General features: G+C 45.2%; 1 protein-coding gene across 1 annotated transcript in view; it reads right to left on the reverse strand.

The window, feature by feature from the left end:
• The window catches only part of PALM2AKAP2 (PALM2 and AKAP2 fusion), a gene marked incomplete at both ends in the record, with an annotated part of 298,468 nt that overhangs the window by 105,994 nt on the left and 167,462 nt on the right, over positions 1 to 25,012 (reverse strand). Inside the window, one exon of the mRNA XM_080940223.1 lies at positions 10,955 to 11,037. Within this exon, the coding sequence (XP_080796349.1) occupies positions 10,955 to 11,037 (83 nt within the window). The remainder of the gene's footprint in view (positions 1 to 10,954; positions 11,038 to 25,012) is intronic.

Genomic DNA, 25,012 nt, shown 5'->3' on the forward strand with positions numbered 1-25,012 from the left:
GTCCTGTGTTCTATGAGAAAACAGGCTGAGCAGAAACAGCAAGCAGCATCCATCCATGGCCTCTGCATCAGCTCCTGCCTCCAGGCTCCTGTCCTGTTTGAGTTCCTGTCCTGACACGGAAGTGGAAGTTACCTCCCAGCCCCACTTGCTTTTGGTCGTGGTGTTTCATCACAGCACTAGAAAGCCTAATTAGGACACCAGACTAGAATCAAAATGGAATTATCCACATGGCAGTGACTTGCCATTAAGCTGAAAGTAAGTTCTATCCAAGCCTTAAAGAAATCGGGACAATGAGAGGCAGCCGAGTTTCCTAAGCAGAACATTGCAAAGTGGGCTTTGAGGCTTGTGCCCGGTCATCCTTTGGTCATGACAAAGCAACGGAAGATGCTCTGCAGTTAACCCATCGCTTCTATTATTCTGTCTCCCCATCTGTCCTCCGCAGAGGAAGCAGCCCCCCTCCCCCGAAACCAAGATGCTTTTACCTCTTTTATCTCCTTTCAGACTACAAAACCATCTGTTCAGCCAATGGCAGCACTTCGTAAATCTCTCGGAAGTACTATCTGATTCTAGAATCAAAACTAAGGCTACATAAGATTATCAAACTAAAGCCAGGCATGGTGGCTCACGACTGTGATTTCAGCACTTGGGAGACTGAGGCAGGAGCATTACTACAAGTTTGAGGCTAGCCTGGGCTACATAGAAAAACCCAAAACCCATATCAAGAAACAGATGTTTGAACTAAACTGTAGATTTTCTTTACACAGTTGTCGGTCTTGAAAGAAAAAAAAAAATCCAAACCTACAAATACACAAACATCAAGCCACAGTGATCACCGCCTTTGTGGCACTCTCCTGCCCACGACTTCTAGACTCAGCAAATAAAAATACAGACTGTCCAGTTAAAGTCAACTTTATTTAGGTCAACAACAAGCCATTTCTTAGGGTAAGTATGAAGTGTGCAGTATTTGGGACATACGTACCATTAAAAATGTTGCATAAGGAATACCTGAAGTTCAACTTTAATTAGGTCTGCAGGGTGGTGGTGGAGGATGGATTTGAGTTTTGGTGCTTAAGGTTGAATCTAGGTCTTGAACACGCTGAGCACACGCTCTACCAGAAAACTACAAACAAGCAAACAAACCACACTCCAAACAAAATAAAATTTGCACTTACTTTCAAACAAGTTACAAAATGCCCCTTTAAGAATTTTAACACAGGGTTTCACATTGTAGCCCAGGCTGCCCTGGAACTCACTATGTTGCCAAGGCTGACCTCAAACTCCTGACAACCCTCCTGCCGTAGCTCTGAGTGCTAGGATCACAGACATGAGTCACCTGGCTTCCAAGAGTCTGAATCCTTGGTATGTGACCTAACGTCAGTCACCCACCGCAGCTGTGACTGACTCTGTGAAAACAGTTAGGAAGATTTTTCCTTTCAGCGTTGCTTTGAGGATTATATGAGAGGAGATGAACAGAAGGAGAAAACAACAGTAAAGCTAAAAGAGAGGGTGCATAAGTGTTTGGCACAGCTCTGAGCTGAGAATGAGCAACCCCTCCTGTCACTGTTAGGGGGTAACACAGCGAGGAGCCGAAATAGCTCAGAAAGACCCCGGGGGGCTTTGCTTTGCCAGGTATGATTTACCTTTGTATCCAACCGAGATGCTGAGACCTCAGACATTCATTTTATTAGAGGAAAAAGAGGCAGCCTACAGGAATAACAATTATGTTGCGGAATGGAGTAGTTTATGATAAATCCTATTAAACTCATTTCACTTAAAATGTTTGGTTTTCTTTTTAAAATATGTATTTTATGCCAAGGAGTATTCGCATGCATTTAGTGTACACACACACACACACACACACACACACACACACACACACACACAGTGCCCACAGAAGTCAATAAGCCCCATGAAATAGATAGTTATGAGCTGCCATTTGGGCAGTGGGAACCTAACCCAGGGCTTCTGTTAGAACAGCCTGACTTTAACCATTGAGCCACCTCTCCAGCACATTAGCCTTGGCCTCTTTATCCTCCTGTCTCCACCCCCCACGTGTTAGCATCACGGCATCTTTCATTTCTGGCTGGCATTTTTTTTTTTTTTTTTTTTTTTTGGTTTGTTTTGTTTTGTCTGTGTTTGTTTGCTTGTATCCTTTGCTGCTTTTGGTTTTACATGATTTTAAATGCAATATTTTAAATTTAGTCTTTGAAAATTTCATCTATGTTTCTTTTTTTAAGTGTATTTATGTATGTATGTATGTATGTATGTATGTATGTATGTATTTATTTATTGTATGTAAGCACACTGTCTCTGTCTTCAGACACACCAGAAGAGGGCATCAGATCCCATTACACATGGTTGTGAGCCACCATGTGATTGCTGGGATTTGAACTCAGGACCTCTGGAAGAACAGTCAGTGACCTTAATCCCCGAACCATCTCTCCAGCCCTCATCTATGTTTCCTAACCATATTATCCCCCACTTTCTCCCTTTAGCCTGACTCAACATCTGGTCCTCTCAACTTCACAACTTATTTTTAAAAAAGTCTCCCAAAACAAATTTATGCTACCTATCACACAGGGACACTAGGCCATCCCCTGAAGCCTAGCAGTCTACCTTAAGAAAAATGAATATCCCTTCTCTAGCAGCCTTCAACTGCCACAAGCTCAGCTTGTAAGGTCACTTTGCCCTTGAACTCAGAGAAATCCACCTGCCTCTGCCTCCCAAATGCTAGGACTAAAGAATAGCTTCTTTTCCCCTCAACTTTTATTTGCATGTATGTCTGAGCATCACAGGCACACAGTCCACGGAGAGACCAGAAGAGGGCACCAAATGCCATGAAACTGGAGTTACAGACAGTTGTGGGAGGCCCTGTGGGCGCTGGGAATCTGTCTCTGGTCTTCTGGTAGAGTACCAGTGCTCGTAGCAGCTCTCAGAACTCCAGCCCAGGGGACTGGACTTTTCTACTGGCTTGGTTTTGATTTTGTACAGGTCTTGTATGGTTAACCACTACTGCGGTGAGGCTTGACAACCAAACCTTGTCAAGAACACAGTATCTCATATGCTGTTCCCGTTCACCGGCTCTTATACTCTTTCTGTCCCCTCCCTCTTCTGGGATGTTCCCCAAGTCTTTCAGAAGTGGAGTGCGAGGCTGACTTTTTGAGATGGGCTCTTCTTGTGTGGCCCAGCCTTGGCAGGACACTCAACATTCTATGATGACAGTCTGCTGGGGTTATAGGCATACACTGCCACAGCAAACTGAAAATGGGTATATCGTGTAGAAATGTGTTTTGAGATAGAGTCTTTCAGATAATACATTTGAACTCACCACATTTTTCCTGTCTCAGCCTCCCAAGTTGACCCTCTCAGCTGGGGTCACAGATGGGAGCAATCACATGCAGCTGTTTGGTGCAGGGTCTCAGTATGCATCCCTGGTTGGCCTGGAACTTGCTAGGTAGGCCAGGCTGCCCTTGCCTCTGTCTTCCAAGTGAGGATTAAAGGCGTGTACTGCCATACCCATTGCATTTTGAAGAAAGTTTAACACAGTTACTCTCAAAGAGAAAGAACTGTGAAAATTGTCCCATAGAAAGCCTGGGCCTCCCCCCTAGCAGGGTCAACCCCATCTGAGAGCTACTGCCTTAAATAGACTCAGAGACCTAAGAAAAGAAATGCATGGTGAAATTTTCCTTTAGCCAGGAAACAATTTTAAAACAACCTCTTCATGTGTGTGCACAGTGTAGACAAAAGTTCTGGTCCCAGATGTGTCTTTTTGTCCCGGGGGAGGGGGGGACCCAACACAAAACAATACCCCTCAATGTTGTCACCATTGAGAACAAAGGGCGAAGGACTCTCCACTGTTGGCAACAAAAGGCTCTCCAGAATGGCTTTTTATACCTAAAGCCAAAGAAAGCCATAACCTATGACCTCTATTCACTGCAGGAAGAGTCAAAATGCTTTTCCTGCTTTGTAATGGAGAATGGAGAACATCTGCCCTTCTCCTCTGGGGACAGCCTCTCTCCCAGGGACACGTTTCACACGGAGAGAAGCATCCTCTTTGCATGTGGCTATCCACCCAGAGCCTTCCTTAACTTGGAAATGTGCCCTTCTCAGAAACTCTACCCACCACCTCTGATGTACCTCCAGGGTACGGGAGAAATGCTGCAGATACCGTGGCAACACAAGCTTTTTCTAAGAGAAGTCCTGATGTTTCCATTCTTCTTCAGAAATACTTAATTTTTGAGTTGATTTGTTTTTTAAGATAGGTTCTCACCGTGCAGTCCAGGTCGGCCCCAAATTCACAGAAATCTGCCAGTGTCTGCCTTTTGAATGCTGGGATGAGAAGTGTACCACAGGCTAGTCTTTATTCTCAATATGCCTAGAACAAGAGGGCATAGGACACCCACCGTGTTGGGACTGAAGAAGCCATGTGTTGTCATCCGGGACTGGAAACATGTAATTACTTAGAAAATAGAGTCGTTTATGATCAGGTTTCTAGGAATAGAAGCAATGGCATTGAGGGTGTGGATGTAAGCTACTACCAGCAGGAAGGAGGTACCGGAAGCAGTTTTGAAGCAGGTCTTCCCAAACCTGCACTGTCCTCTTGTTTCCTTCCCTGGGCAGCATTGTAAAAGGACAGTCTCAAACAAGAGGCCTGGAAAGTGCTGTTCACTCTGTCCTGACCCAAAAATGGTCTTGGAATAACAAATTACACCCCAGAGTTGAGGAGGTCAGCAAAGGTGTTTTCTTTTCATTCTAAGCAGCTAGGTGACAGAGAAATCGTTTAGTCAGTAAAGTGCTTGCAAGCTTGAAGATTGGAGTTTGACCCACAGAAGCCAAGTTAACAAGCCAGGCTTGTGTTTGTAATCCCAGAACAGAGGTCCCTAGGACTCTCAAGGCAGCTCGCCCAGCCTACTTGGTGAGTTCCAGAGCCAGTAAACAACCTTGTCTCAAAACCAAAGGTAGACAGTATCTGAGAAGCAATGCCAATGTCTTTACAATACATGCAACGCAATACATGCAACGGCACACGCATACACACATATGCACATACATACACACACATACACACATATACACACATACACACACATACACACATACACACACATACACACATACACACATACACACATACACACATATACACACATACACACACATGCACACACATACACACACATACACACATGCACACACATGCACACACATACACACATATACATACATACACACACATGCACACACATACACACACACCTGGATTACTCCAGAATTACTAGAGAAGTAACATTACATTATGGAACAGATGAGAATAACCCTACCCACAAAACTGCCACATTTAAATTAAAACAACCCAAGACCTTGTAGCTTGTCCATTGTCTAGATTTGTCTCTTTTTTTTTTTTCCCCCCACATGGTCTGTTAAACTGCTACTCACATCTTTTAAGATTGAATTGTTTCCAAGAATAGCTAACCTCTTCCTTGGAAGAGTTCCAGCATCTTCAAGTACACAGCATCACCAAGCACCCATGTACGTAGGGCCTAACTGTGTCCAGATAGAAGCTCCATGCAGCCTGGTTACTCTGCCCATAGGCCCTCCAGAGTTAGCCTATAAACCATGTTGTGATCTTTCAGGAAAATAGAAAACCTCTTTCTAGTTGATGCTGGCAGAGGCAAACTTTTGAGTCCTTACTCTCTTGAACTCTTCTTTTTCTGATTTTTTAAAGATACATGTTTCAACTAAACGAGCAGCTGAAATGTTGCTCATCTAAACACGCTGCACCTCTGGAAGAGCAACTGTGCCACCATAGCTCTGCAATGCATTTCCCAAAATACTTAAGTACCTGTCCCTCTCTTCAGCTACCTCTCTGGAAACTTGTGTATATTGTAGCGTTACTGACAGCAAGAGGAACAACCTCAAAGTCCATCAACTTGTAAAAGTATAAAAATCAAACCTAAGCAGGACTGGATAGCAGCTCCCCGCAGAGCACTTGCCTTGATAGGCTAGTACCAGGCTCTGGGTTCCTGCTCCAATATTCCAAAACAACCCGTAACCAACATGGATGGTATTCTAGTAAGCCAAATGCAATTCATCATAAACAGGAACGAAAAGATGCTTCCAGGAACTCCCTCATCAAGTCATGCTAAGCCAGGCACACAAGAGCATGTGATAGAAGATTGCATAGCCTGGCGTTCTGGTGGCAGTGGTGACAGGGAAGACGGCAGGTGGGGTCTCACGGAGTAGTGAGGATGTTTTAAACCTGGTGTGGTTGGAAGTGTAATCCAGTGGTAGAGTACTTGTCTTGGGTTTGTAACAGCACATTTGCTAAAGGTTATTAAACACATGGATGATCTTTATGGTATATACCATATGCCCCCCCAAAGTATTTTATTTTGAAGCCAAAGGGAACTGAGTGTGGTGGCAGAGGTGGAGAACAAAAGGGGGAAGGAAAGGAATTCAAAATGGTCCTTAGCTACATAGAAATGCTAAGGTCAGCCTGGGTTAAGACGTTTGTTTATTTGTTTGTTTGAGACAGGGTTTCTCTGTGTAGCCCTGGCTGTCCTGGAATTCCCTCTGTAGTCCAGGCTGTCCTTGAACCCAGAAATTCACCAGCCTATGCCAATGGAGTGCTGGGATTAAAGGTGTGAGCCACCACAACCTGGTTAAGGAAAGAAAAAATATAAAGGAAGAAAGAAAGGCGATGGGACAAAGGGGGGGGAGAAGAGTAGTTTTTAAAAAGGAAATGATCTCTAAAAGATGAAAACAAAGGAACCGTGTGCTATAGGGGAATCTCACTGTGTAGCTCTGGCTGGCTGAGAACTCACTGTGGTGAAGTAGTCTGGCCTGGAACCCACAAAGATCTGCCTCTTCCTTCTAAGTATGAGCGCTGGAATCAAGGGTGTGCGCTAGCACAGCTGGTGAGATTTTCCTATTCTTTCCTTTCCTTTTATTTCTTTGTGTGTGTGTGTGTGTGTGTGTGTGTGTGTGTGTGTGTGTGTGTGTGTTTTCGTTTGCTTGTATTTTTGAAACAGGGACCTTTTAAATAGTTTAAATAACTTGTTCAAACTGCTACTTAGTCAAGCCGGTCTTAAACTGTCAGCAATCCTCCTGCCCCAGCCTCTGAAGTGTTGGAATTATAGGCATGCATCATGGCAAAGGAACTGAGTGTGGGACCCACACTTGCTAGGCAAGGTCTGTATCCCCACCCCCCTAAAAACCTTTCTCATGTGTCTAGCTATGAGGGCGATGTAGCAGCCTTGTGGGAACATCCAGCAAGTATACTGGACAGAATGTGCCACTGGAGAATGGAACATCTGAGTGATAGATGTGAATTAACCCGGCGAGGAGGAGCTAGCTCAGAAAGTGTGGGTAAAAGCCTAATTGGTTTGTTTTTGTCATTTTTAAATAGGAACATTTCACAAATCTGTGGGGGGGGGGGCAGGGGACTTGCTAATCATTGCCTCATTCCATTTTGGCACATGTGAGGCCAAGGAAAGCAAAACCACTGAGCCTTTACAACCTGTGTGCCCCGACCCTTGAGTTTGACCTGTTCTAAGCAGACTGAGCAGGCTGGGAGGGCTTCAGACAGAGGAGACTCGGACTGGCCTTGGTGAAAATCAACTCTGGCTAAAGACTAGGCAGAGAGGACAGGGACGGATGCAGAGCCCTAGTGGAAGCGATAGCTAGACGGGCCTGGAGTCAGAGGGAAGAAGCCTGAGTCTCAGTCACTGTTCAGAGGGAGCCTCAAACCAGGTCTGGCACTGCAGGCCAATATCACAATTACTTAAGAGGTGGAGGCAGGAGAATGGCAAGTTTCTACTGCAAAGGGGATTCCCACAGTCAGGAAAGGTTTGGCAAACAATAATCATTCATTCATTCATTCATTCATTCAGTGTCTGAACAAGCATCCACACAGAATAAGACAGCTCAATACTCTACTGAACTATGACTGTCCTTTCTTGTCATGAATGACAGTGGCCCAGACTGAAATAAAGTCAACATTTCTCCCAGAACAAGAACAGGGAAAGCATCTCATAAGGGGTGAGTACTAAAGCAGATAACGTGGCAGATAAGCACTGTTTTCTGGCCTCTGTGGCATTAGTAGTCAGCAAGCGTAGATACTGTTCTTGGCATCTCTGTGCAGCTCTGGCTGGCCTGGAACTCACTATGTAGACTAGACCTTGAAATCACAGAGATTGACCTGACTACACGCCCAGAAACATGGTAGAACTTCAGGGTATTAGTCTCCTAGTGTGGCTACAGCAAAATGCCACAGGCTGAGTACTTAAAAAAACACACACACACACACACAGACATTAATTTCCTCACGTCTCTGGAATCCCATCGTCTGAGATCATTTGGTATTTCGGTATTCCTTACCAAGCTCTGAGGAAGCTTCTAGTATCTTCTAGTTTTGGGAGGATCATTAGTTTGGGGTTTCATCTTTCTGGGGTGAATTGAACTGAAACCTTACACATGTGTGACCACTGAGCCACCCTTAGCCTATCCATTTGGTTTTAGCTTTGGGCTGCAGAACCTCCGTTTCTTCACATGGCTTTGTCCACACATGCCTGTTACTCTCTTTTATCTCTTAGACACATGTCATTGGGCTTAGCACCATCTGCTGAATGTGGAGTGATCTCATCTCAAGCCTCTTAATCCTATCTACAAAGGGGCTTTAAATTAAGATCAAGTTCACAGGCATCAGGAGTTAGGGCAGATGTTTCTTAGAGTGTCAGGCAATGGTCTTTATTTTATTTGAATTAGCTAACAACATAGAAGGTTTCTTGAAGGAATCTTTATACCTACCTGTTTTAGTGAATTTCCTCCTTCCCCCATCTCCTCGACCCACATCCCAGTGGATACCCCTTCCTTCCCAGTAGCCCTCCATCCAACTTCCTGTCACACAGGTTTTATTACCTGCCCCTCCCCTAAAGCCTCACCCTCCCCTTCATGGGTCCCTTTCTACTCTCCCCCACCCTCCCACCTCTATACCCATTCCCCCCCACAGTTGATACTTTTGTTTGTTTGGATTTGTGTTTGGAAGTACATTTTTGCTATATGGCCCAGCCAGAGGGACCTTAAACTTGTCGGCTTCTTCCCAGGTGCTGGGGTTACAGGAAGGATTATCAGGTTTTTGTGGTTGGTTTGTTATTTTGCCTCTCCGTGCAGCCCTGGCTTGCGTGGAACTCACAGAGACCTTCCTGTCTCTGTTTCCAGAGAGCTGGGATTAAAAGTGGGTGCTGCCACAGCCCGCTGATTTTTTCCTTGGTTTTATTTTTCGAGACCTGGTGTCTCTGTGTAACCCTGGCTGTCCTGGAATTCCCTTTGTAGATCAGGCTGGTCTAGAACTCACAGAGATCCACCTGCCTCTGCTTCCTGAGTGCTGGGATTAAAGTCGTGCACCACTACCGACCAGTACCAAGCTTGTTTTTAAGATACTGTTTTTAATCATGTGTGTTTGAATCTGTGTATGCACATGTATGCACACGTGTGTACATGATGTATGTCTATGTACATGTATCCACACGTAACTACAGGTGCCCGAGGAGGTCAAAGGTGTCTGGATCTGGATTCAAAGGTGGCTGTGTGCCACCTCATACTCTTAACTGAAGAGCCATGTCTCCAGTCCCCTGCATTTTTTTTTAATAGTATACATTAATTGTTCAAAAGAACAGGGATCATTATGGCACACTCATCCATATATATCCATCTCCTTACTTCTCTTTCCTGTCTCCCTGGTTCCCCTTATCTTCTCAAAGACTTCCCTAGAGATGCAGTGTTTTATGATTCAACTTATTAGAAGGAGCAATTTAAAACTACCAAACAGGTCTGTGTGAAGTTCCCATCCAAAGCCATGTATTTAGAAGGTGTTTTAAATACAGAGTTGGGAGCTGATAGGGTGCTTGCCTGGAAAACAAAACCAAAAACAAGGCCTTGGATTCAACCCCTAGTAGACAAATAAATAGATCCATGATAAAATAGAAATGGACTCTTCATTCAGTGCCTATGACGTGTGTTGTGTTGGTCAGATCTAGCCCCTCCCTCCTTCAAATGCCTCCCCTGGGCCTCCTACCACGCTTCCCTGTCTCAACACCGCAGCGAGAAACAAAACAAAAGGAGAAAACATCCAGAAATGGCACTTACTAGAAATTCAGATCATCTGAAAAAAATCAAAACAAGCAAACCAATAAACAAGAACAACAGCAACGGCAGAAGAGAGGCCGGTTTCTTTGTATCCAACCCACTATGGTTGAGCCTCTGATAACGTTCCCTTAATCCACGCAATGATCGCATATTTCATGCATTTTATTTGAATGGTGTTGATTTCATTAACTTCCAGATGACTCATTTTGGAAATGTCAGGTTGTCACTGTTTCCGCCTGAGTGGGCCATGAGCTGCTTTCCTGCTGACATCACTGGGAATCTTAGGCCTTAACCAAAGTTTCCTGTGCAGCGAGTGACCTTTCTCTACAATGCACAGTAGGGCTGGACTTCTCAAAGCTCAGACTATTCGTGTCTGCTGCTCTGACCCCGTGGGGGTTACTGCTTGGACAAAGCATATTCTAACACGTTTATAAATGCCCTACAGCAGGCCCATGGGAAAGCAAGACATATTCAGCTTCCCCAAACCGCCTCAGGGCAGGTGAGAGGGCTCTGCAGGCAAAGGTCCTTAGAGCCAAACTTGACATTTTAATTCAGTCCTCAGAGCACACCTAGCAGGAGAGAACTGACTCCTGTAACTGGCCTGTGACCGCCACACGTGTTCTGGTACATGACAAGCCTACACGTGCACACTGGCATTCACACAAAGTGGCAACAAGTCTTAAAAGCTTTCCTAATCCACTTCCAGATTTCAGGGAACCCCGGTGTCCATTGTAGAGAGAGGCCAGCAGGGCAGAGGAAGCCCGCCACTGATTCACGACTGTGGAGAAGCCACCGGGGGACGTCTTACCTGGATGGCCATGTCTGGGTTGGTTCCTTTGGGATCTGCAGTCACCTCATCCCCCTGTAGCAGCACAGTAGACCACCCAGGTGCTGGAAAAGAAAACGGAAAGAAAGGGAATTTGAGCCCTTCTGATAGAAAGCTGCACGGCTGTCCTTTGGCAGATTAGGACCCCACGTGACTTGTAAGGAAAATGTGTGAAAGCTAGCACACGGCCTCCGATCTATCTGGTGGCTGCTGGCTACTGACAAGGCTTCCTTGCCAAGGTATGGTCAGTTAGCACTTCCTTTGTTTTTACTTAAATTCCCAACTTTGGAGTCCCATTCATGTCCACCCCCTCTGTCCATGTCTCTGTCTCTCTCTTTCTGTCTCTGTCTGTCTGTCTGTCTCTCATTTGAGACAGGGTCTTGGGTAGCTTAGGCTCTCCTGGAACTTGCTATGTAGCAGAGGTTGGCTGTTTTCCACTCCCGCAACCCCCTGCCGTATACAAGTGTTGGCATCACAAGGCCGTACCACCAAGGCTAGCTTCAGCTGCACGGCACAGAGTTCTGCTCCTGTCCCAGTCTGGAATGGGACAGGATGATTTCCACAGTCATCCAAGCCTTCTGAGCCTCACTAGGAGCTTAGAGTGAACCCCCAAATGCAGGTAACACACACATCTCATTCAGTACCCAACAGAAGTGACTCAGGTACTGCACATGGTGGACCACATCTGTAATCCAGCACCCATGGTGCTGAAGCAGGAGGATTATGAGTCTCATAACAGCCTGAGGCAACATAATAGCAAGGTCAAAAAAACCAGCCTGGGTTACTTACTGAGGTCCTGTTGCCAAATACCAAAAAAAAAAAAAAAAAAAAAAAAACAAACCAAAATATGCAAAACAACAAAAATGACTCTACATTAGTTCCTGTTTTCAGTCCCACATACGCACCAGAGATAATCAGCCATTTGCTGCCATTTTCTTTGAGATTTATTAATTTTATGTATATGAGTACACTGTCCCTGTCTTCTTACACACCAGAAGAGGGCATCGGATCCCATTACAGATGGTTGTGAGCCGCCAAGTATTTTTTTTTAAAATATTACCATTTGAGGTTTATTATTATTACAAGCCATTCATAGAGTCCAATTGTGTGAGGTGAATTTTTTCATTTTATTTTATTTTTATCTGCTTATTTTTGTCTTTGAGATAGGGTTTCTCTGTGTATTCCTGCCTGTCCTGAAACTTGTTCTGTAAACCAGATCTGACTCCATTTTATTTTATTTTATTTCTATGAGTACACTGTAGCTATTTTCAAGCATGCCAAAAGGGGACATCAGATTCCATCACAGATGGTTGTGAGCCACCATGTGGTTGCTGGGATTTGAACTCAGGAACTCAGGAAGAGCTGCCAGTGCTCTAACCACTGAGCCATCCCTCCAGCCCCTCCATTTTACTTTTATTTATTCACTTTACATCCCACTCACTGCCCCTCCTCCTGGTCATCCCCTCCCACAATCCTTCTCCCACTCCCTTGTCCTACGAAAGGATGGATGGCCTGGAGTTCTTGTAGCCTAGCAACCTTCTTGTTAGCGCTGGGATTACAGATGTGCACCACCATGACCAGCTTTGTCCCTGAAGATGGGGGTATCCGGCAAGCGATGGTTTTGTTCTTAAGGTGGACATGCGAGATATGCCCTTAATACTAGCTAGCCCTCCACAGGCAGAAGCGGGAGGATTGTTCCAACTTCAAAGTATACTTCAAGGGTATACCTAGCAAGTTCTACAAAGTGAGTTCCATTCCAGGCAGGGTCTCACAGTGACCCTGACTCACCTCCCTCACTAAAGAAAAAATAGAGAGAGATGAATGTGGCATTTTAATTTAAAAAAAATGTTAGCACTTGGAGAGAGGATAGCAACATTTAAATTTATTTATTTACTTTTTTTTTTAGGTTTTAAAATGTTATGCATATGAGAGTTTTGCCTGCATGGATATATGTGCACCATGTGTGTACCTGGTACCCATGAAGGTCAGAAGAGGGCATCGGATCTTCTGGAAGTATGATTACAGATGGTTGTGAAGCACCATGTGGGTGCTGGGAACGGAACCCAGCCCCTCTGCAAGAGCAACAAGTGCTCTTAGTTGCTGAGCCATCTCTCCAGCCTTAGGGATACAATTTGAAATGCCAGATGTGAAATCCCTTTGTGGAGAAAAGTGCTTAGAAAACAAAGCAACATTGTGGATCTTTCCAGCGATGTGATTGTTGGGAGGGTTACCAGCCATTCCTAATGGGGTCTGAGGCCTTGTTTCACAGAAAGGACCTCATATCTAGCAATGCAAATCTGGTCAAAGACTCTTGTCTAGGGAGACATAAAAATGACTTTTGAGAAAACCAATATCTACGAATCAGTGTTATCATGAGGTGTCACGATGGGGTTTGTCTCTTAGTCTCTAAACAGGGAGATCTGTTCTACACCACTCTCTTCTGGTGTTGTCTGGTAAAAAGTAAATGAGGCCCTGTTGCAGTTAAATGTTTATCTCTTTATCAGTCCTGAGGTCTCACTTCTCAGGCCCAACCCTGATACAGAGCCACACACACCTCTGGTGCCCAGTCTGAGTCGCCACCATGGCCCAACTTATCCGGGAAACTCCCTCCCCTGGTGGTTTTCTACCACCTATTCTCTGCCTTTGTCCCGGGGTGTCCCAGGGTGTCCCGGGGTGTTTCTCTACCCCAAAATCCCACATAAACATAACTCTACAGCCCGATAGCTTTTCATACGGGTTTATATATTCAACTCTCAATCCACAAACCCTCTACACAACAAGATTGCACCAAATAGACAAAGATACAAACTGCCCTTCTATATGAGATATTAGATCTATAAAATCCTTAATGTTCATATCTATTTAACGTCAATCAATCCCACCTGGGTCCAGCTAGTTCTTGAGAACCTCCACGTTGCCACGACCTTCACCCTCCCTCCTCTGACCTCCTCAGGCCTTTCCTTCTCCACCTTCCTCACCCCGCCCAGTCACCGGCTTTCCTTTATTTAACTAATTAAAATGGGAGGGTTCAAATGAAGTCACCCCTTGAGTACGTGACTGGGCAGCCCTTCTTGGGGAAGTGGAATTAACATTAAAATACAAACAGCTTCAGGACAATCTACAAGGTCCCATGTTTAGGAGTCGGGTGGAGAGAAGATAGAAGCGGGGCACACATTAGGTACACATGAGCAAGACCTGTGCTAACAAAGTCAGAGAAGGTGTTTGTTTAGCCACATTCTACATACGGCAGGGTTACAGGCCAACTCTATCTGAACAGGAAAGAATAGGGCAACCTGCCACGTTGAGAACTCTGTAAGACAACTGGCCGTGTTTTACAGGAGGATGCTTATCCATCTAAACATGCCAGTTCCATTTTCAACATGGTGGCTGCTCCCCTGCCACTGTGTAAATGTATCTTAGCGTCACTGGGCAGGAGGAGAGCCTGGGATGCTTGTCTGCCAATCCTTCCGCTCCAGAATGCTGCCAGTGACTTTCAACATCTGCTCTCCGTCAAGTTCCAGAGAGGGCTTTCCGTCCCGCTAAGATCCATGATTTATTATTACACAGACACTTGAATAGCTCAGATGTGGAATGTTGAAAGACATTCCAGACAGACACTCTGCTACTATTAGTTACAAGAGTACAATCTCCCTTTTTTATGAGGAAAATAATCTGAATAATTTGAGCTAAGTCCTGAATTATATATGTATCCACCCACAAACATTGTATTATTATATAAAGTGGCCCTTGCTTTGGCTGTCTGAGATAGGGCCTTACGTATCATTCATGCTGGCCTAAAATTCACTCTGCAAATTAAACTGATTTCAACTAAGGTTGAAGCAACTCTCCTGCCTCAGTCTCTGTATTAGCAGGAGCCAGCAGGCCCATCTCTGTAAAGTACTTTTTTTCTGTTTTGCTTTTTAAATTATTTTATTTATTTATGAGTGTGTGCACGGGAGGAGGGCATGTCCAAAGTGGCCAGAAGAAGGCTTTGGATCCCTTGGCGATGTGGTTTCGGGTGGTCGTGAGCTACCCAACAGGGTTACTGATATTTAAACTCTTGTCTTCTGAAAGAACAGCAAATATTCTTAACCACTGGGCCACCTTTTCAGCATTTATTTGTTTGGTTTTTGAGATAGGAAGGTCCTCTGTAACATAAGTTGCCCTTTAACTCATAAATAGGTCATAGCTTGGATGACCTTGGATTCCTGATCAATGGCTTTTACTACCCAAGTGCTAGGATCGCCACATTCAGCATTCATAACGTGCTTTAAGTAATAACTTCCCTCTCACACTGCCCTTTCTCCCCTCAGATCCACCCCCAATGCTGGGAGTGAACCCAGGCTAGGGCTTCACGCTAGCCGGATACTCTGAGTTTGTCACCTCTCCAGCCCCTATTCCTAACCTCTCTGAAAAGAGAAGCAGCATTTGATATTATTTCTACCATCTCTGGAAATACTTTCACATTATTGATTCCATGTTTTGAAGATCAGATCAAACCTTCAGGAAAAAAAAAAAAAAAAACAAAAAAAAACAAAAAACACCACCCTCTCCCTCCCAGCAAGGGTAAGTTTTCATTTCCTCATTGTTAGAGTTGCAGAGAGCCGTCATCCTGTAGCTAAGTATACTGATAAATACTCCTGCAGGGACAGTTTCAGAAAGGCGTCTCAGGCACAAATAAATCAACAGCCATGGCTGCTTTTAAAATTGCTTTTGTGGCATCTTCTCACCTAGCCACAGTCGGATGAGGAAGTCTCTTAATCTCGAGTTCTAGTTCTCAGCCACCGACCCTCCCACCTGCTCACGCTGGTTAAGCTTGGCTAGTATACATGTTGTTGATTACTCTGTTGAGCAGTGTCTGGGAGAGCAACCGAAACGAGACAACTAAGTTTGGGAGAAGCCAGGAGACTCCTAGGGCGATCTGTTAAAAGAGGGATCTGGGCTGGGAGCAGGTTGTCACCAGGCTTGAGTATTGTCACCGGGCTTGATTGAGTATAGACAAAGCAAGGAGGTCTTGGGGGTGCAGCAGCTTAGGGCATTCTGAGGATAAATTTGGGGTGACTTCATTTGGATCGTTGCTATCACAGACATGAGAAGGGGGATGGGAGAGAGCTCAGACGTAGAGGAGCTGAGACTGAGTATGGGGACATGAGAGTAACATCTCCAGTGTTACCCTCAGTGGGGATGTCACTTAGGATGTTTGATGCTGATAGAGGACTAAGTGGAGGCTTTAAAAAGAGAAGAGAGGGCCAGACACAGTGGTGGCACATGCTCTAAGAAAGAGGAGAAAAATGGATCCCTGTGAGTTTGTAGTCAGCATGAGCTACGTAGTGAGTTCTAAGCCAGCCAGGGATGTACAGTAAGACCCCCCAAACAAAACAGCAGCAGCAGCAGCAGCAGCAGCAGCAGGAGACTGGTTGGTACAACAAGAGTTTCAAGCCAGGATGACACTAGAGGTGGCTGAGTCACTGGCCTTATCACCTCGGTGGAGCTGTGGAATTCTCTTGACTTTCCTCGCTGTCCCTAAAATGGTCACAGAAATTCCATGAGTCATAAAATGGCCTGAACTGAGAAAGGGAAGAGATTTCCCTCATTTTTTAAATTGATTAAAAAAATTTTTTTTTAGTTATTGTTCCTTTAAGTAGCCCAGGTAGGCCTTGAACTTAAGGTCCTCCTGAATGTTGGAACTAAAGGTCTGTACCACCATTCCTGGCTTCCATTCATATTATTATTATTATTATTATTATTATTATTATTATTATTATTATTATTATTATTATATTTTTAGAGACAGGGTTTCTTTGCATAGCCTTGGCTGTCCTAGAACTAACATTAGACAAGACTGGCCTCAAACTTATAGAAGTCTGTCTGCTTCTGCCTCCCAAGGGCTGAGACTAAAAGTGTATGACACCACAACACAGTTTCCACTCACCTTTTTATAAGAAAACAAACAAACAAACCAGCAACTTTAATCCTAGCACTTGGGAGCCAGAGGCTGGTGGGTCGCTGTGAGTTCAAGGCCAGTGTGCACTGGGATAGCCAGGACTGTTGCACAGAGAGAAAAACAAAACAAACAACAAAACCTTCTCTCAGAGCAATCCCCACTCCCAGATGATTCTCAAACTCTCACTGGTCAAAACAGTGCAGTGTGAACCTAACCTATTCCTAACCCAGTCATGGTAAAGAGATTAAATTTATCAAAATTCCTGCAGATCCACGTCCTAGTGTGGGGATGGTCTCAGCACATGGCTACCACATCAAATGTGCAAAATGGGGTTCTGGCCAGCAGAACAAGGGTTTGTTTGGTTTGGTTTTGAGGCAGGTTCTCTCTGTGTAACAGTCCTGGCTATCCTGGAACTATGTATATACACTGGCCCTGAACTCACAGCGAGTTCTTACTGGCCAGATGACCACAGATGAGTGACCAGCATCATCTGTCACAGGACAACCAACACTTATTAGTTAGATATGCACATCTGAATGCATAAACGCTCAGACCCTTTCGGGACTCAGCCTTCTAGGACCAAACCCGCTATGGGAATATCCAACTCTAGCCCTAGAATGACGTCTTGATCTCTGTCCTCACTGGGAGTTGGCGACTGAAGTTCCTGACACCATGTCACACGTACGCTGACAATTCTGCAGACTGGCTGACTGATCAGAGCTGATTGTGGTAACTGGGAACATTACTAATCAGAGACTCTTTAGTCTTCTTAATAGACTTGTTACCCATCTCTGTGCCTCATTTAATATTCTTCGACTGTGAGCTAAAACTTTTGGTCTTCATGAACCAAAACACCGTTAGTTTTCTTCAGCCCCAAGGCTGAGCATCTCACCCAATAACACCTAAAATCTATAGGAGAGGTACCATTTCTGTAAGCTGCTTACTTCTTGTCCCCACCACCGGACTGGAAGATGCACTGTTTTATGCCTGGCTCTTATCATGTGACCATGAAAGTTCAGGTAACCGCTTCCACGGTGAGCCGTGTCATCCAAGGCGAGCTGAGTCTGTGGTCCAAGGCCACAGCCACTGGCTTGGCTCAGGATGTACTATCTGCTATTCTTTGTGAAGTAAGGCTTGTATTCACACTGACAGAACTTAAAGTTATGACATTTATCCCCACTTATGGGAGCATGGGTAAGGAAAGAAAATATACATTTAATATTCTTTGCCACCAAGGCCGCCTCGCTGACCCCATATCAATTAGCTAATATACACTTAGCTTTATCCTAATGACTATTTAGGACAGTCAGTGTGAGGGAACAGGAAACTGGCAGTGTGAGGGAGAGGAAAGGGAAGAGGGTCAGGACATGAACATGGACACAGAGTCCCACGTCTTAGCAGATGCATTCTAAGCCGAGTAATGACACACTGTGGGTGGTCCCACGCTCCAGGGCTGGGAGAGGGCCCTCAGATAGGAACCCCACGGAGACACCGTCAACAGATCACCGTCAACAGATCTAAATCACCGGACAGGAGATTGAACCCGAGTGCTCTGAGGAGAGAACCCCCAACACTCACCAGTCCCATCCCTGAGTGGGCACAGTGTGTCCAGCGCCCAGTGGAGGCTCATCAGCTATAACCCGCATTGAGCGAGCCCCAAAGAGGACTCAAGGTTGCCGAGTGGTTTTGTTGCTGTTCCTCCGCAAGGTCGCCTGAGGAGCCCTCAGCTACTGCATCATCTTTTCCATGGTTACGGTCTCACCACCGCACAAGGTCACGCTCATCAGACAGCTGGTGTGAACTGTAGATGGGCTGACCCACAAACAGTGGGGAGAATAAAGCCCTCGCCCAAAGATGTCTCGTGAACCTGGGCTCATAGAAAGAAGGCCGGAAACAGTGGAAGGCCCTCGAGTGCTACAGTGAACTGCCTTTGTTTGTTGGAACTTTCTGGTGGTTACTTCTCCGTGGCTTCAGAACTTATCCATTGACTTTCTTCTCCTTATCAACCCACTGAGCTTAGCAGCTATGGAGATGTGGGGAGTGTAGAGACAGGCCTTTGAACTCTTTGCTTCTGAGGAAGACAAGAACCTGCTCAGGCCCTGCAAGAAGTGCTGGACTCGAAGAGAATCCTCTCTCCCACCCCAAGCTTATCCCTGAAGCTCAAACTCCCTCAACCCTGGCATAAGATTAGCTCATTGTGAAACCCTCGTGCCCAGCCACAGTGAAAAGACTGGGGTTGGGGTCTATATCCCACCGTCTATATCCTTCTTACCCTCACCCAAGCCTCTGTGTGGAAAGCCTCATAATCCAGACTTGATAAATTTATCTTTATCTTTCTTTTAATTTGGCTCATAAGAAGTCAAAAACATCTCTGTTCCTAGAGGAGCTGGGCAGTCACAATAATGATGATGATGATGATGATGATGATGATGATGATGATGATGATGATGATGATGATGATGATGGAACAATGATTTCTCTTGCTTGCCCTCGGAAGCCTCGCCTGGAGATAACCTGATGAGGCCAGCTTCCTCCAGCTGAGAAGCTCTGCCCAGGCTTTGGAGGAGCAGGGGAGAGGATTTCACCCACTCAGTCCAACCTTCTCCAGGTAGTATCTCATCCTTCCCGAGGCCCAGCTTTCTCCTGCTTGGGGCAGATGTGCATCCCCGCTCTGAGAGAGCCTCCTGCAGAAGCAATGGTGGTAGGGGACATCCTCCTCAAGGATGCTTCTCAACTGGAGGGTTCTCAAGGACAGAGAAAGCCCCACCTTTTGAATGACTATTGATTTTCCTCAAACTGGTCCAGAGGTTGAATTCTGTCCCCTTTTTTTTACCTTTATGTTCTTCCTCAGTAGGGGCATGTCTGCCTAGAGGCCTCTGAGGAGGCTGTGGTGGTTCACATCTATGGACCCAGCATGTGGGGGCTGAGGCTGAAAGAAAGGCTGTGAGTTATAGGCCAGCCTGAGCTATAGAGTGTTTAAAAACAACAAAAATGTTCCCCCCACAAACCAACAACCTGAAACTAAGCAAAATAAACAACCGAAGGAAAACAACAGGTTGCCTGTTTGCTGTGAGATCTCTTTCCTATACAGAGCTGAGGTGTCCATGTAACATTCCACAGAGGACCTGGCCTTCAGGTTCTCCCAACATCCCTCAGTCCCTACCTGTTCCAGGGTGTGGCTGGCATGCCTCACCTCCTAAAGTCTTCAACCCAGAGCTAGGCTGCTTTCTGCTTTCCCCTTAGTTACCTTTCCCTACACAATCCGACATTTTGGTTATCTGACATCTTGTCCCCTTTTGGTCTACCCTTTACTCTCCTGGCTCTTCCCTTCCCATTTTCCTCACATGACTCAGCTCAGGGTCCTGTTCACTCTGGTCCCTTCTAGACGCCTCTGGCTATGTTCTCCTTCTCATCTAAAATAAAGCTTCCTCTCTACTCTACCTAGGCTGCTCCTAGGAGCAGTCCCGTCCTTCATTTTTAACTCCCCAGATCTCTCTTCATTCAGTTGCCTTGTGCCTTTTTGACACCGTTGCTTTTTGGTTTTTGTTTCCATATACCAATATAGCAGGCCAACTATACTCAGGAGACACACACTGTGTGGGTGACAAGGTTTTGCCTAAGTGTGTATTTTACTTATTTTCCATCTAACCCAAACATTATCCCCACTTTGCAGATAAGAAAACTGAGTCTGAGAATTACTGAGCTAGTAACTAGTAGAGTTTATAGTACATAATACATATATACACACATATGATAATCTATCTATCATCTATCTATTTTGGTTTTTTGTTTTGCTATGTTTTTGGTCTTTTGAGACACAGCCTCTCTACATGGCTATGGCTGTAGACCAGACTGGCTTTGAATCACAAAAGTCTGCTTGCCTCTGCCTTGTGCTGGGATTAAAGGTGAGAGCCATTGTGCTTGGCAAGATTTATTTTTGTGTTGTGTAGATGAGTGTGTCACCTGTGTGTATGTGTGCCACCTGTGCACTCGTGTCCTGGAACTGGAATTACAGATGATGTGAACCACCACGTGGAGGCTGGCTACCAAACTCAGTTCCTCTGCAAGAACATTAAGTATTCTTAACTTCTGAGCCATTGCTCCAGCCATGTTTTTGTTTTGAGAAAATCTCCATAAGTTTGGGACCTTGGGCTGGTCTCAAACTCATGGAGATCCTCCTGCTTCAGCCTCTTATGAAATCAATATTCCCAAGCTCAAACAAACAAACGAATGATGAGTGTTTTGTTCATCTTTAGAGATGGGGACAGGATTCTTGATTCTTGAGGATGTGGTGGAAATGAAGATCCAAGGACAGGAGTTCCTTAGGGCTTTTAAATCAGGCTGTATCCGGAGTTCTCAGAGTCCAACTCAAAGGAAAATGTTATTGTTGCTTTAATTACATTTTCACTTACTAAGTAACTACTTCTTACAGACAATTTAGTAATCTATCCAGCAAACAAAGAAGGCCTTCTGGTGTGGCTTTCAGTCTAGCAGGGGAAACCAGAAGAATCAATATGCAATTAGTTTTTTAATTGTTAAAATGCAAGTACCCCACAGCTGGGGATCGGGCCAGGGCTAATGGTAGCACAGGAGACTGCTAATCAAATCTAGTTGGGAGACAAAAATATAAGAAACAAATATACATAGTTACCAACTGACACTGCTACTATGAATAGAAAAGGTTTCAGCACTGGGGTTCTAAGAGTATGCACTGCCAGGCTGGCCTCAGACCTAGCTTTGCCCATGCAATTCAACAAATGTTCACCTAGGGCTTAGGAGCTGCACTGTGCCAACCAGGATCCAAACAGAATCCCCTCCCCAACCCCCTTTTTAAAAAAATTAATCATTTTATTCCTTTACATTTTAAAAGATATCTCCCTTCATGGTTACCCCTCCTCAGACCCACCCCCCTGAAAAAAGCCCTGCATGTGGCAGTGACATGCTCTTAATTCTAGTTCAAAGTGACTGCAGCCTCTGGGGCTGGCTGCTTAGTCTAATCTAGTCTCCTGGAGAGTTCCTGGCCACTGAGCTATGGTCTCAAAAAATAAGGCGGGCAGTGCCTGAGAAACGAAATGTCAGGTTGTCTTCTGACCTACACTCTCTCTCCTCCACCCTCTGTGTCTCTGTCTTTGTCTCTGTCTCTCTGTCTCTCTCATGTGTCACTATACACACTAACATGAATCTACTCACATGCATAAACGAACACATGCCCACACTAAAACACACTAAAATACATGTACTTGTTTACAGTCACAAACACACACACACACACACACACACACACACACACACAGCTCCAGGACACAGTGCTCCGGGAATCTAGGACAATCTAGCTGCAGAGGCAGAGAGGAAAAGGAAATCTGAAGAGCAGAGCTTTAGAAAGACAGAGAAGATGAAGAATACAAAAGAATCCTGGGCCTCGGAGTTAGAAACCTAACAGAGAGCCCTGGGCAAACTCTCCACATGGTACCCCGCATGAGAAGGCAGTGCGCTGTTTCTGCCTGACCCTCTTCCTCTAAGCGTGAGGTGAGGAGTGAATGGCCCTGCTCTTAATAATAGTTGCTGCCTTCTCCCATCTTGCCCTGGACTTCATACATACTGCATCACTAATTTTATATATATATAATATATATATATATATATATATATATATATATATATATATATATTCCAAACAACACAGGCTCTTTTGGGTTTGGGACATAGCTCAGCTGGTAGAGTATTCACTTAGCATCCACAAAGCTCTGGTTTCCAGAGAAACGCCACATGGTGATACATGCCTGTACTTGCAGCATTTGGTAATGGGAGGCAGGAGAATCAAGAGTTCAGTGACCTCCTAGGCCACACTGAGACCTTGAAGAGAGCCCGAGGACTGGAGAGATGGTTAAGTGGTTAAGAACTCTTGCTTCGAGTTCAGTTCACAGCACCCACATCAAGTGGTTTACCAGTGGCTCAAGGTGATAGAACACCACCCTCTTTGGGCCTCCTTACACATGCACATATGTGGCATACAGCCTCACAAACACATAAATAAAATTAACAAATATGTACATCTTAAAACAACAACAACAGAACCCAAGTTAAAGAAAAAAATAGGTACCATTACTATTTAATTTATTTATTTACTTATTTATTTTTGTTGTTTTGGAGCAGAGTTTCTCTGTGTAGCCTTGGCTATCCTGAAACTTACTCTGTAGACCAGGCTAGCCTCAACACCGAGACCTCTCTGCCTCTGCCTCCTGCGTGCTGGGTTTAAAGGCATAGGCCACTACCTCGTGGCTACTATTTAACTTTTATGGAATAAACAGATAGCAGAAATGAGACTTCAAGGAAAGGCAAGAGACACTACATCAAATTCAAGGCCAGCATGAATGAAAATGCCCCACAGGCCCACAGAGAGTGGGTCTTTAGGAGCTGTGGCCTTGTTGAGAGTAGGTGTGGACTTGTTGGGGGAAGTGTGTCATTGGGGACATGCCCTGAGGTCTCAGATCATTAAGCCAGGCCCAGTATTCAGTCTGTTCCTGCTACCAGCAAACACAGATTTGGAAGTCTCAGTTACCACTCCAGTCTTCCTGCCTGCCACCATGCTTCCTGCGGTGACAATGGGCTCCAAACTGCTGGACTTTAAGCCATTCCCCTTTGTAAGAGTTGTCATGGTGACAGCAATAAAATCCTAACTAAAGACAGCCAGTTTAGGCTACAGAACGAGACCTTGTCTCAAAAACAAATAACAAAGCCAAAAGCAGGGGGGGGGGGATGCTGGAATTTTTAAGAGATTGTGCATGTATACTTAGACTGCACACTCAGAATCTGCATTCACGTGCATACATGTGTGAGTGTGTGTGTTTCTGTTCACAAGCTTGTGCATGTGTGGGCATGAAGCTAGCTCCATCTGCCCAGAGGACTTAGATCTCCTCTGATGGTATGGTGGTTTGAATATGCTTGCCCCATGGGCAGTGGCGCTATTAGGAGGCGTGGCCTGCTGAAAGACCTATGTCACTGTGAGGGTGGGCTCTGAGGTCCTATGCTCAGGGTCCACCCACTGAAGAAGGGAACCTCCTCCTGGCTGCCTTGGATCAAGATACCGAACTAAAAGAAAATATCATTCAGAGACTGCCTCACCCGGGGATCTATCTCATATGCAGCCACCAAACCCAAGCACTATTGCTGATGCCAAGAAATATTTACTGGCAGGAGCCAGATAGAGATGCCTCCTCAGGGGCTCTTCCAGAGTCATAGAGATACAGCTGAGCATGCTTGCAGCTAACCATCCGACTAAACACGGGGACCCCAATGAATGTGCTAAAGAAAGGACTGAACTGCATGGGAAGAACAACATTATCAACCAACCAAACCCTCCACAACTCCCATGGACTAAAACACCAACCACTGAGCACACATTGAAAAACCTATGGCTTCAGTTGCACATGTAGCTGAAGATAACACTCCCAGTCATCGACGTGAGAAGAGGCCTTTGGTCCAGGGAGGGCACGTTTTCCCAATGTAGGGGAATGCCAAGGCAATGGGGAGGAGAGGGTGAGTGCACCTTGGTGAAGACAAGTGGAGGGGGAGGGGGGAAGGGAGTGGGATAGGGGATGGGAATAACATTTCAAATGTAAATACAGAGAGTATCTAATAAAAAAAAAAGATATAGAACTCTTGACTCCTGCAGTACGTCTGCTGGATGCTGCCATGCTTCCCACCATGATGATAATGGACCGAACCTCTGAAACCGTAAGCCAGCCCCAGTAAAATGTTTGTCTTTATCAGAGTTGCCTTGGTCTTGGTGCCTCTTCACAGGAATGAAGCCCTAACTGAGACAGATGGGGAGGAAGCTTTCTTCACCACAGCACTGAAGACTAGGTCAGAAAACTGTTCTATCTCCTGCCGCATTCGCAAAGGTCTTCCCAGCTTCTTCTGTTTAGGAACTTTCTCACGACTTTCAAGAAATTTCCAAAACACAGCCACAGTGGCATCCTTCTCTGCTTCTATGTCTGCTGGGTGCCAGGCTTGGATTGGGAAACTGTGATAGAAAATTCTCATTCTGTTCTCAGGGGTCTGCAGGCAATGCGGGAGGTGAGTTTCTCCTAGGCAAC

Source organism: Micromys minutus (assembly GCF_963924665.1).
Source record: "Micromys minutus genome assembly, chromosome: 28".
NCBI classification, from domain to species: Eukaryota; Metazoa; Chordata; class Mammalia; order Rodentia; family Muridae; genus Micromys; species Micromys minutus.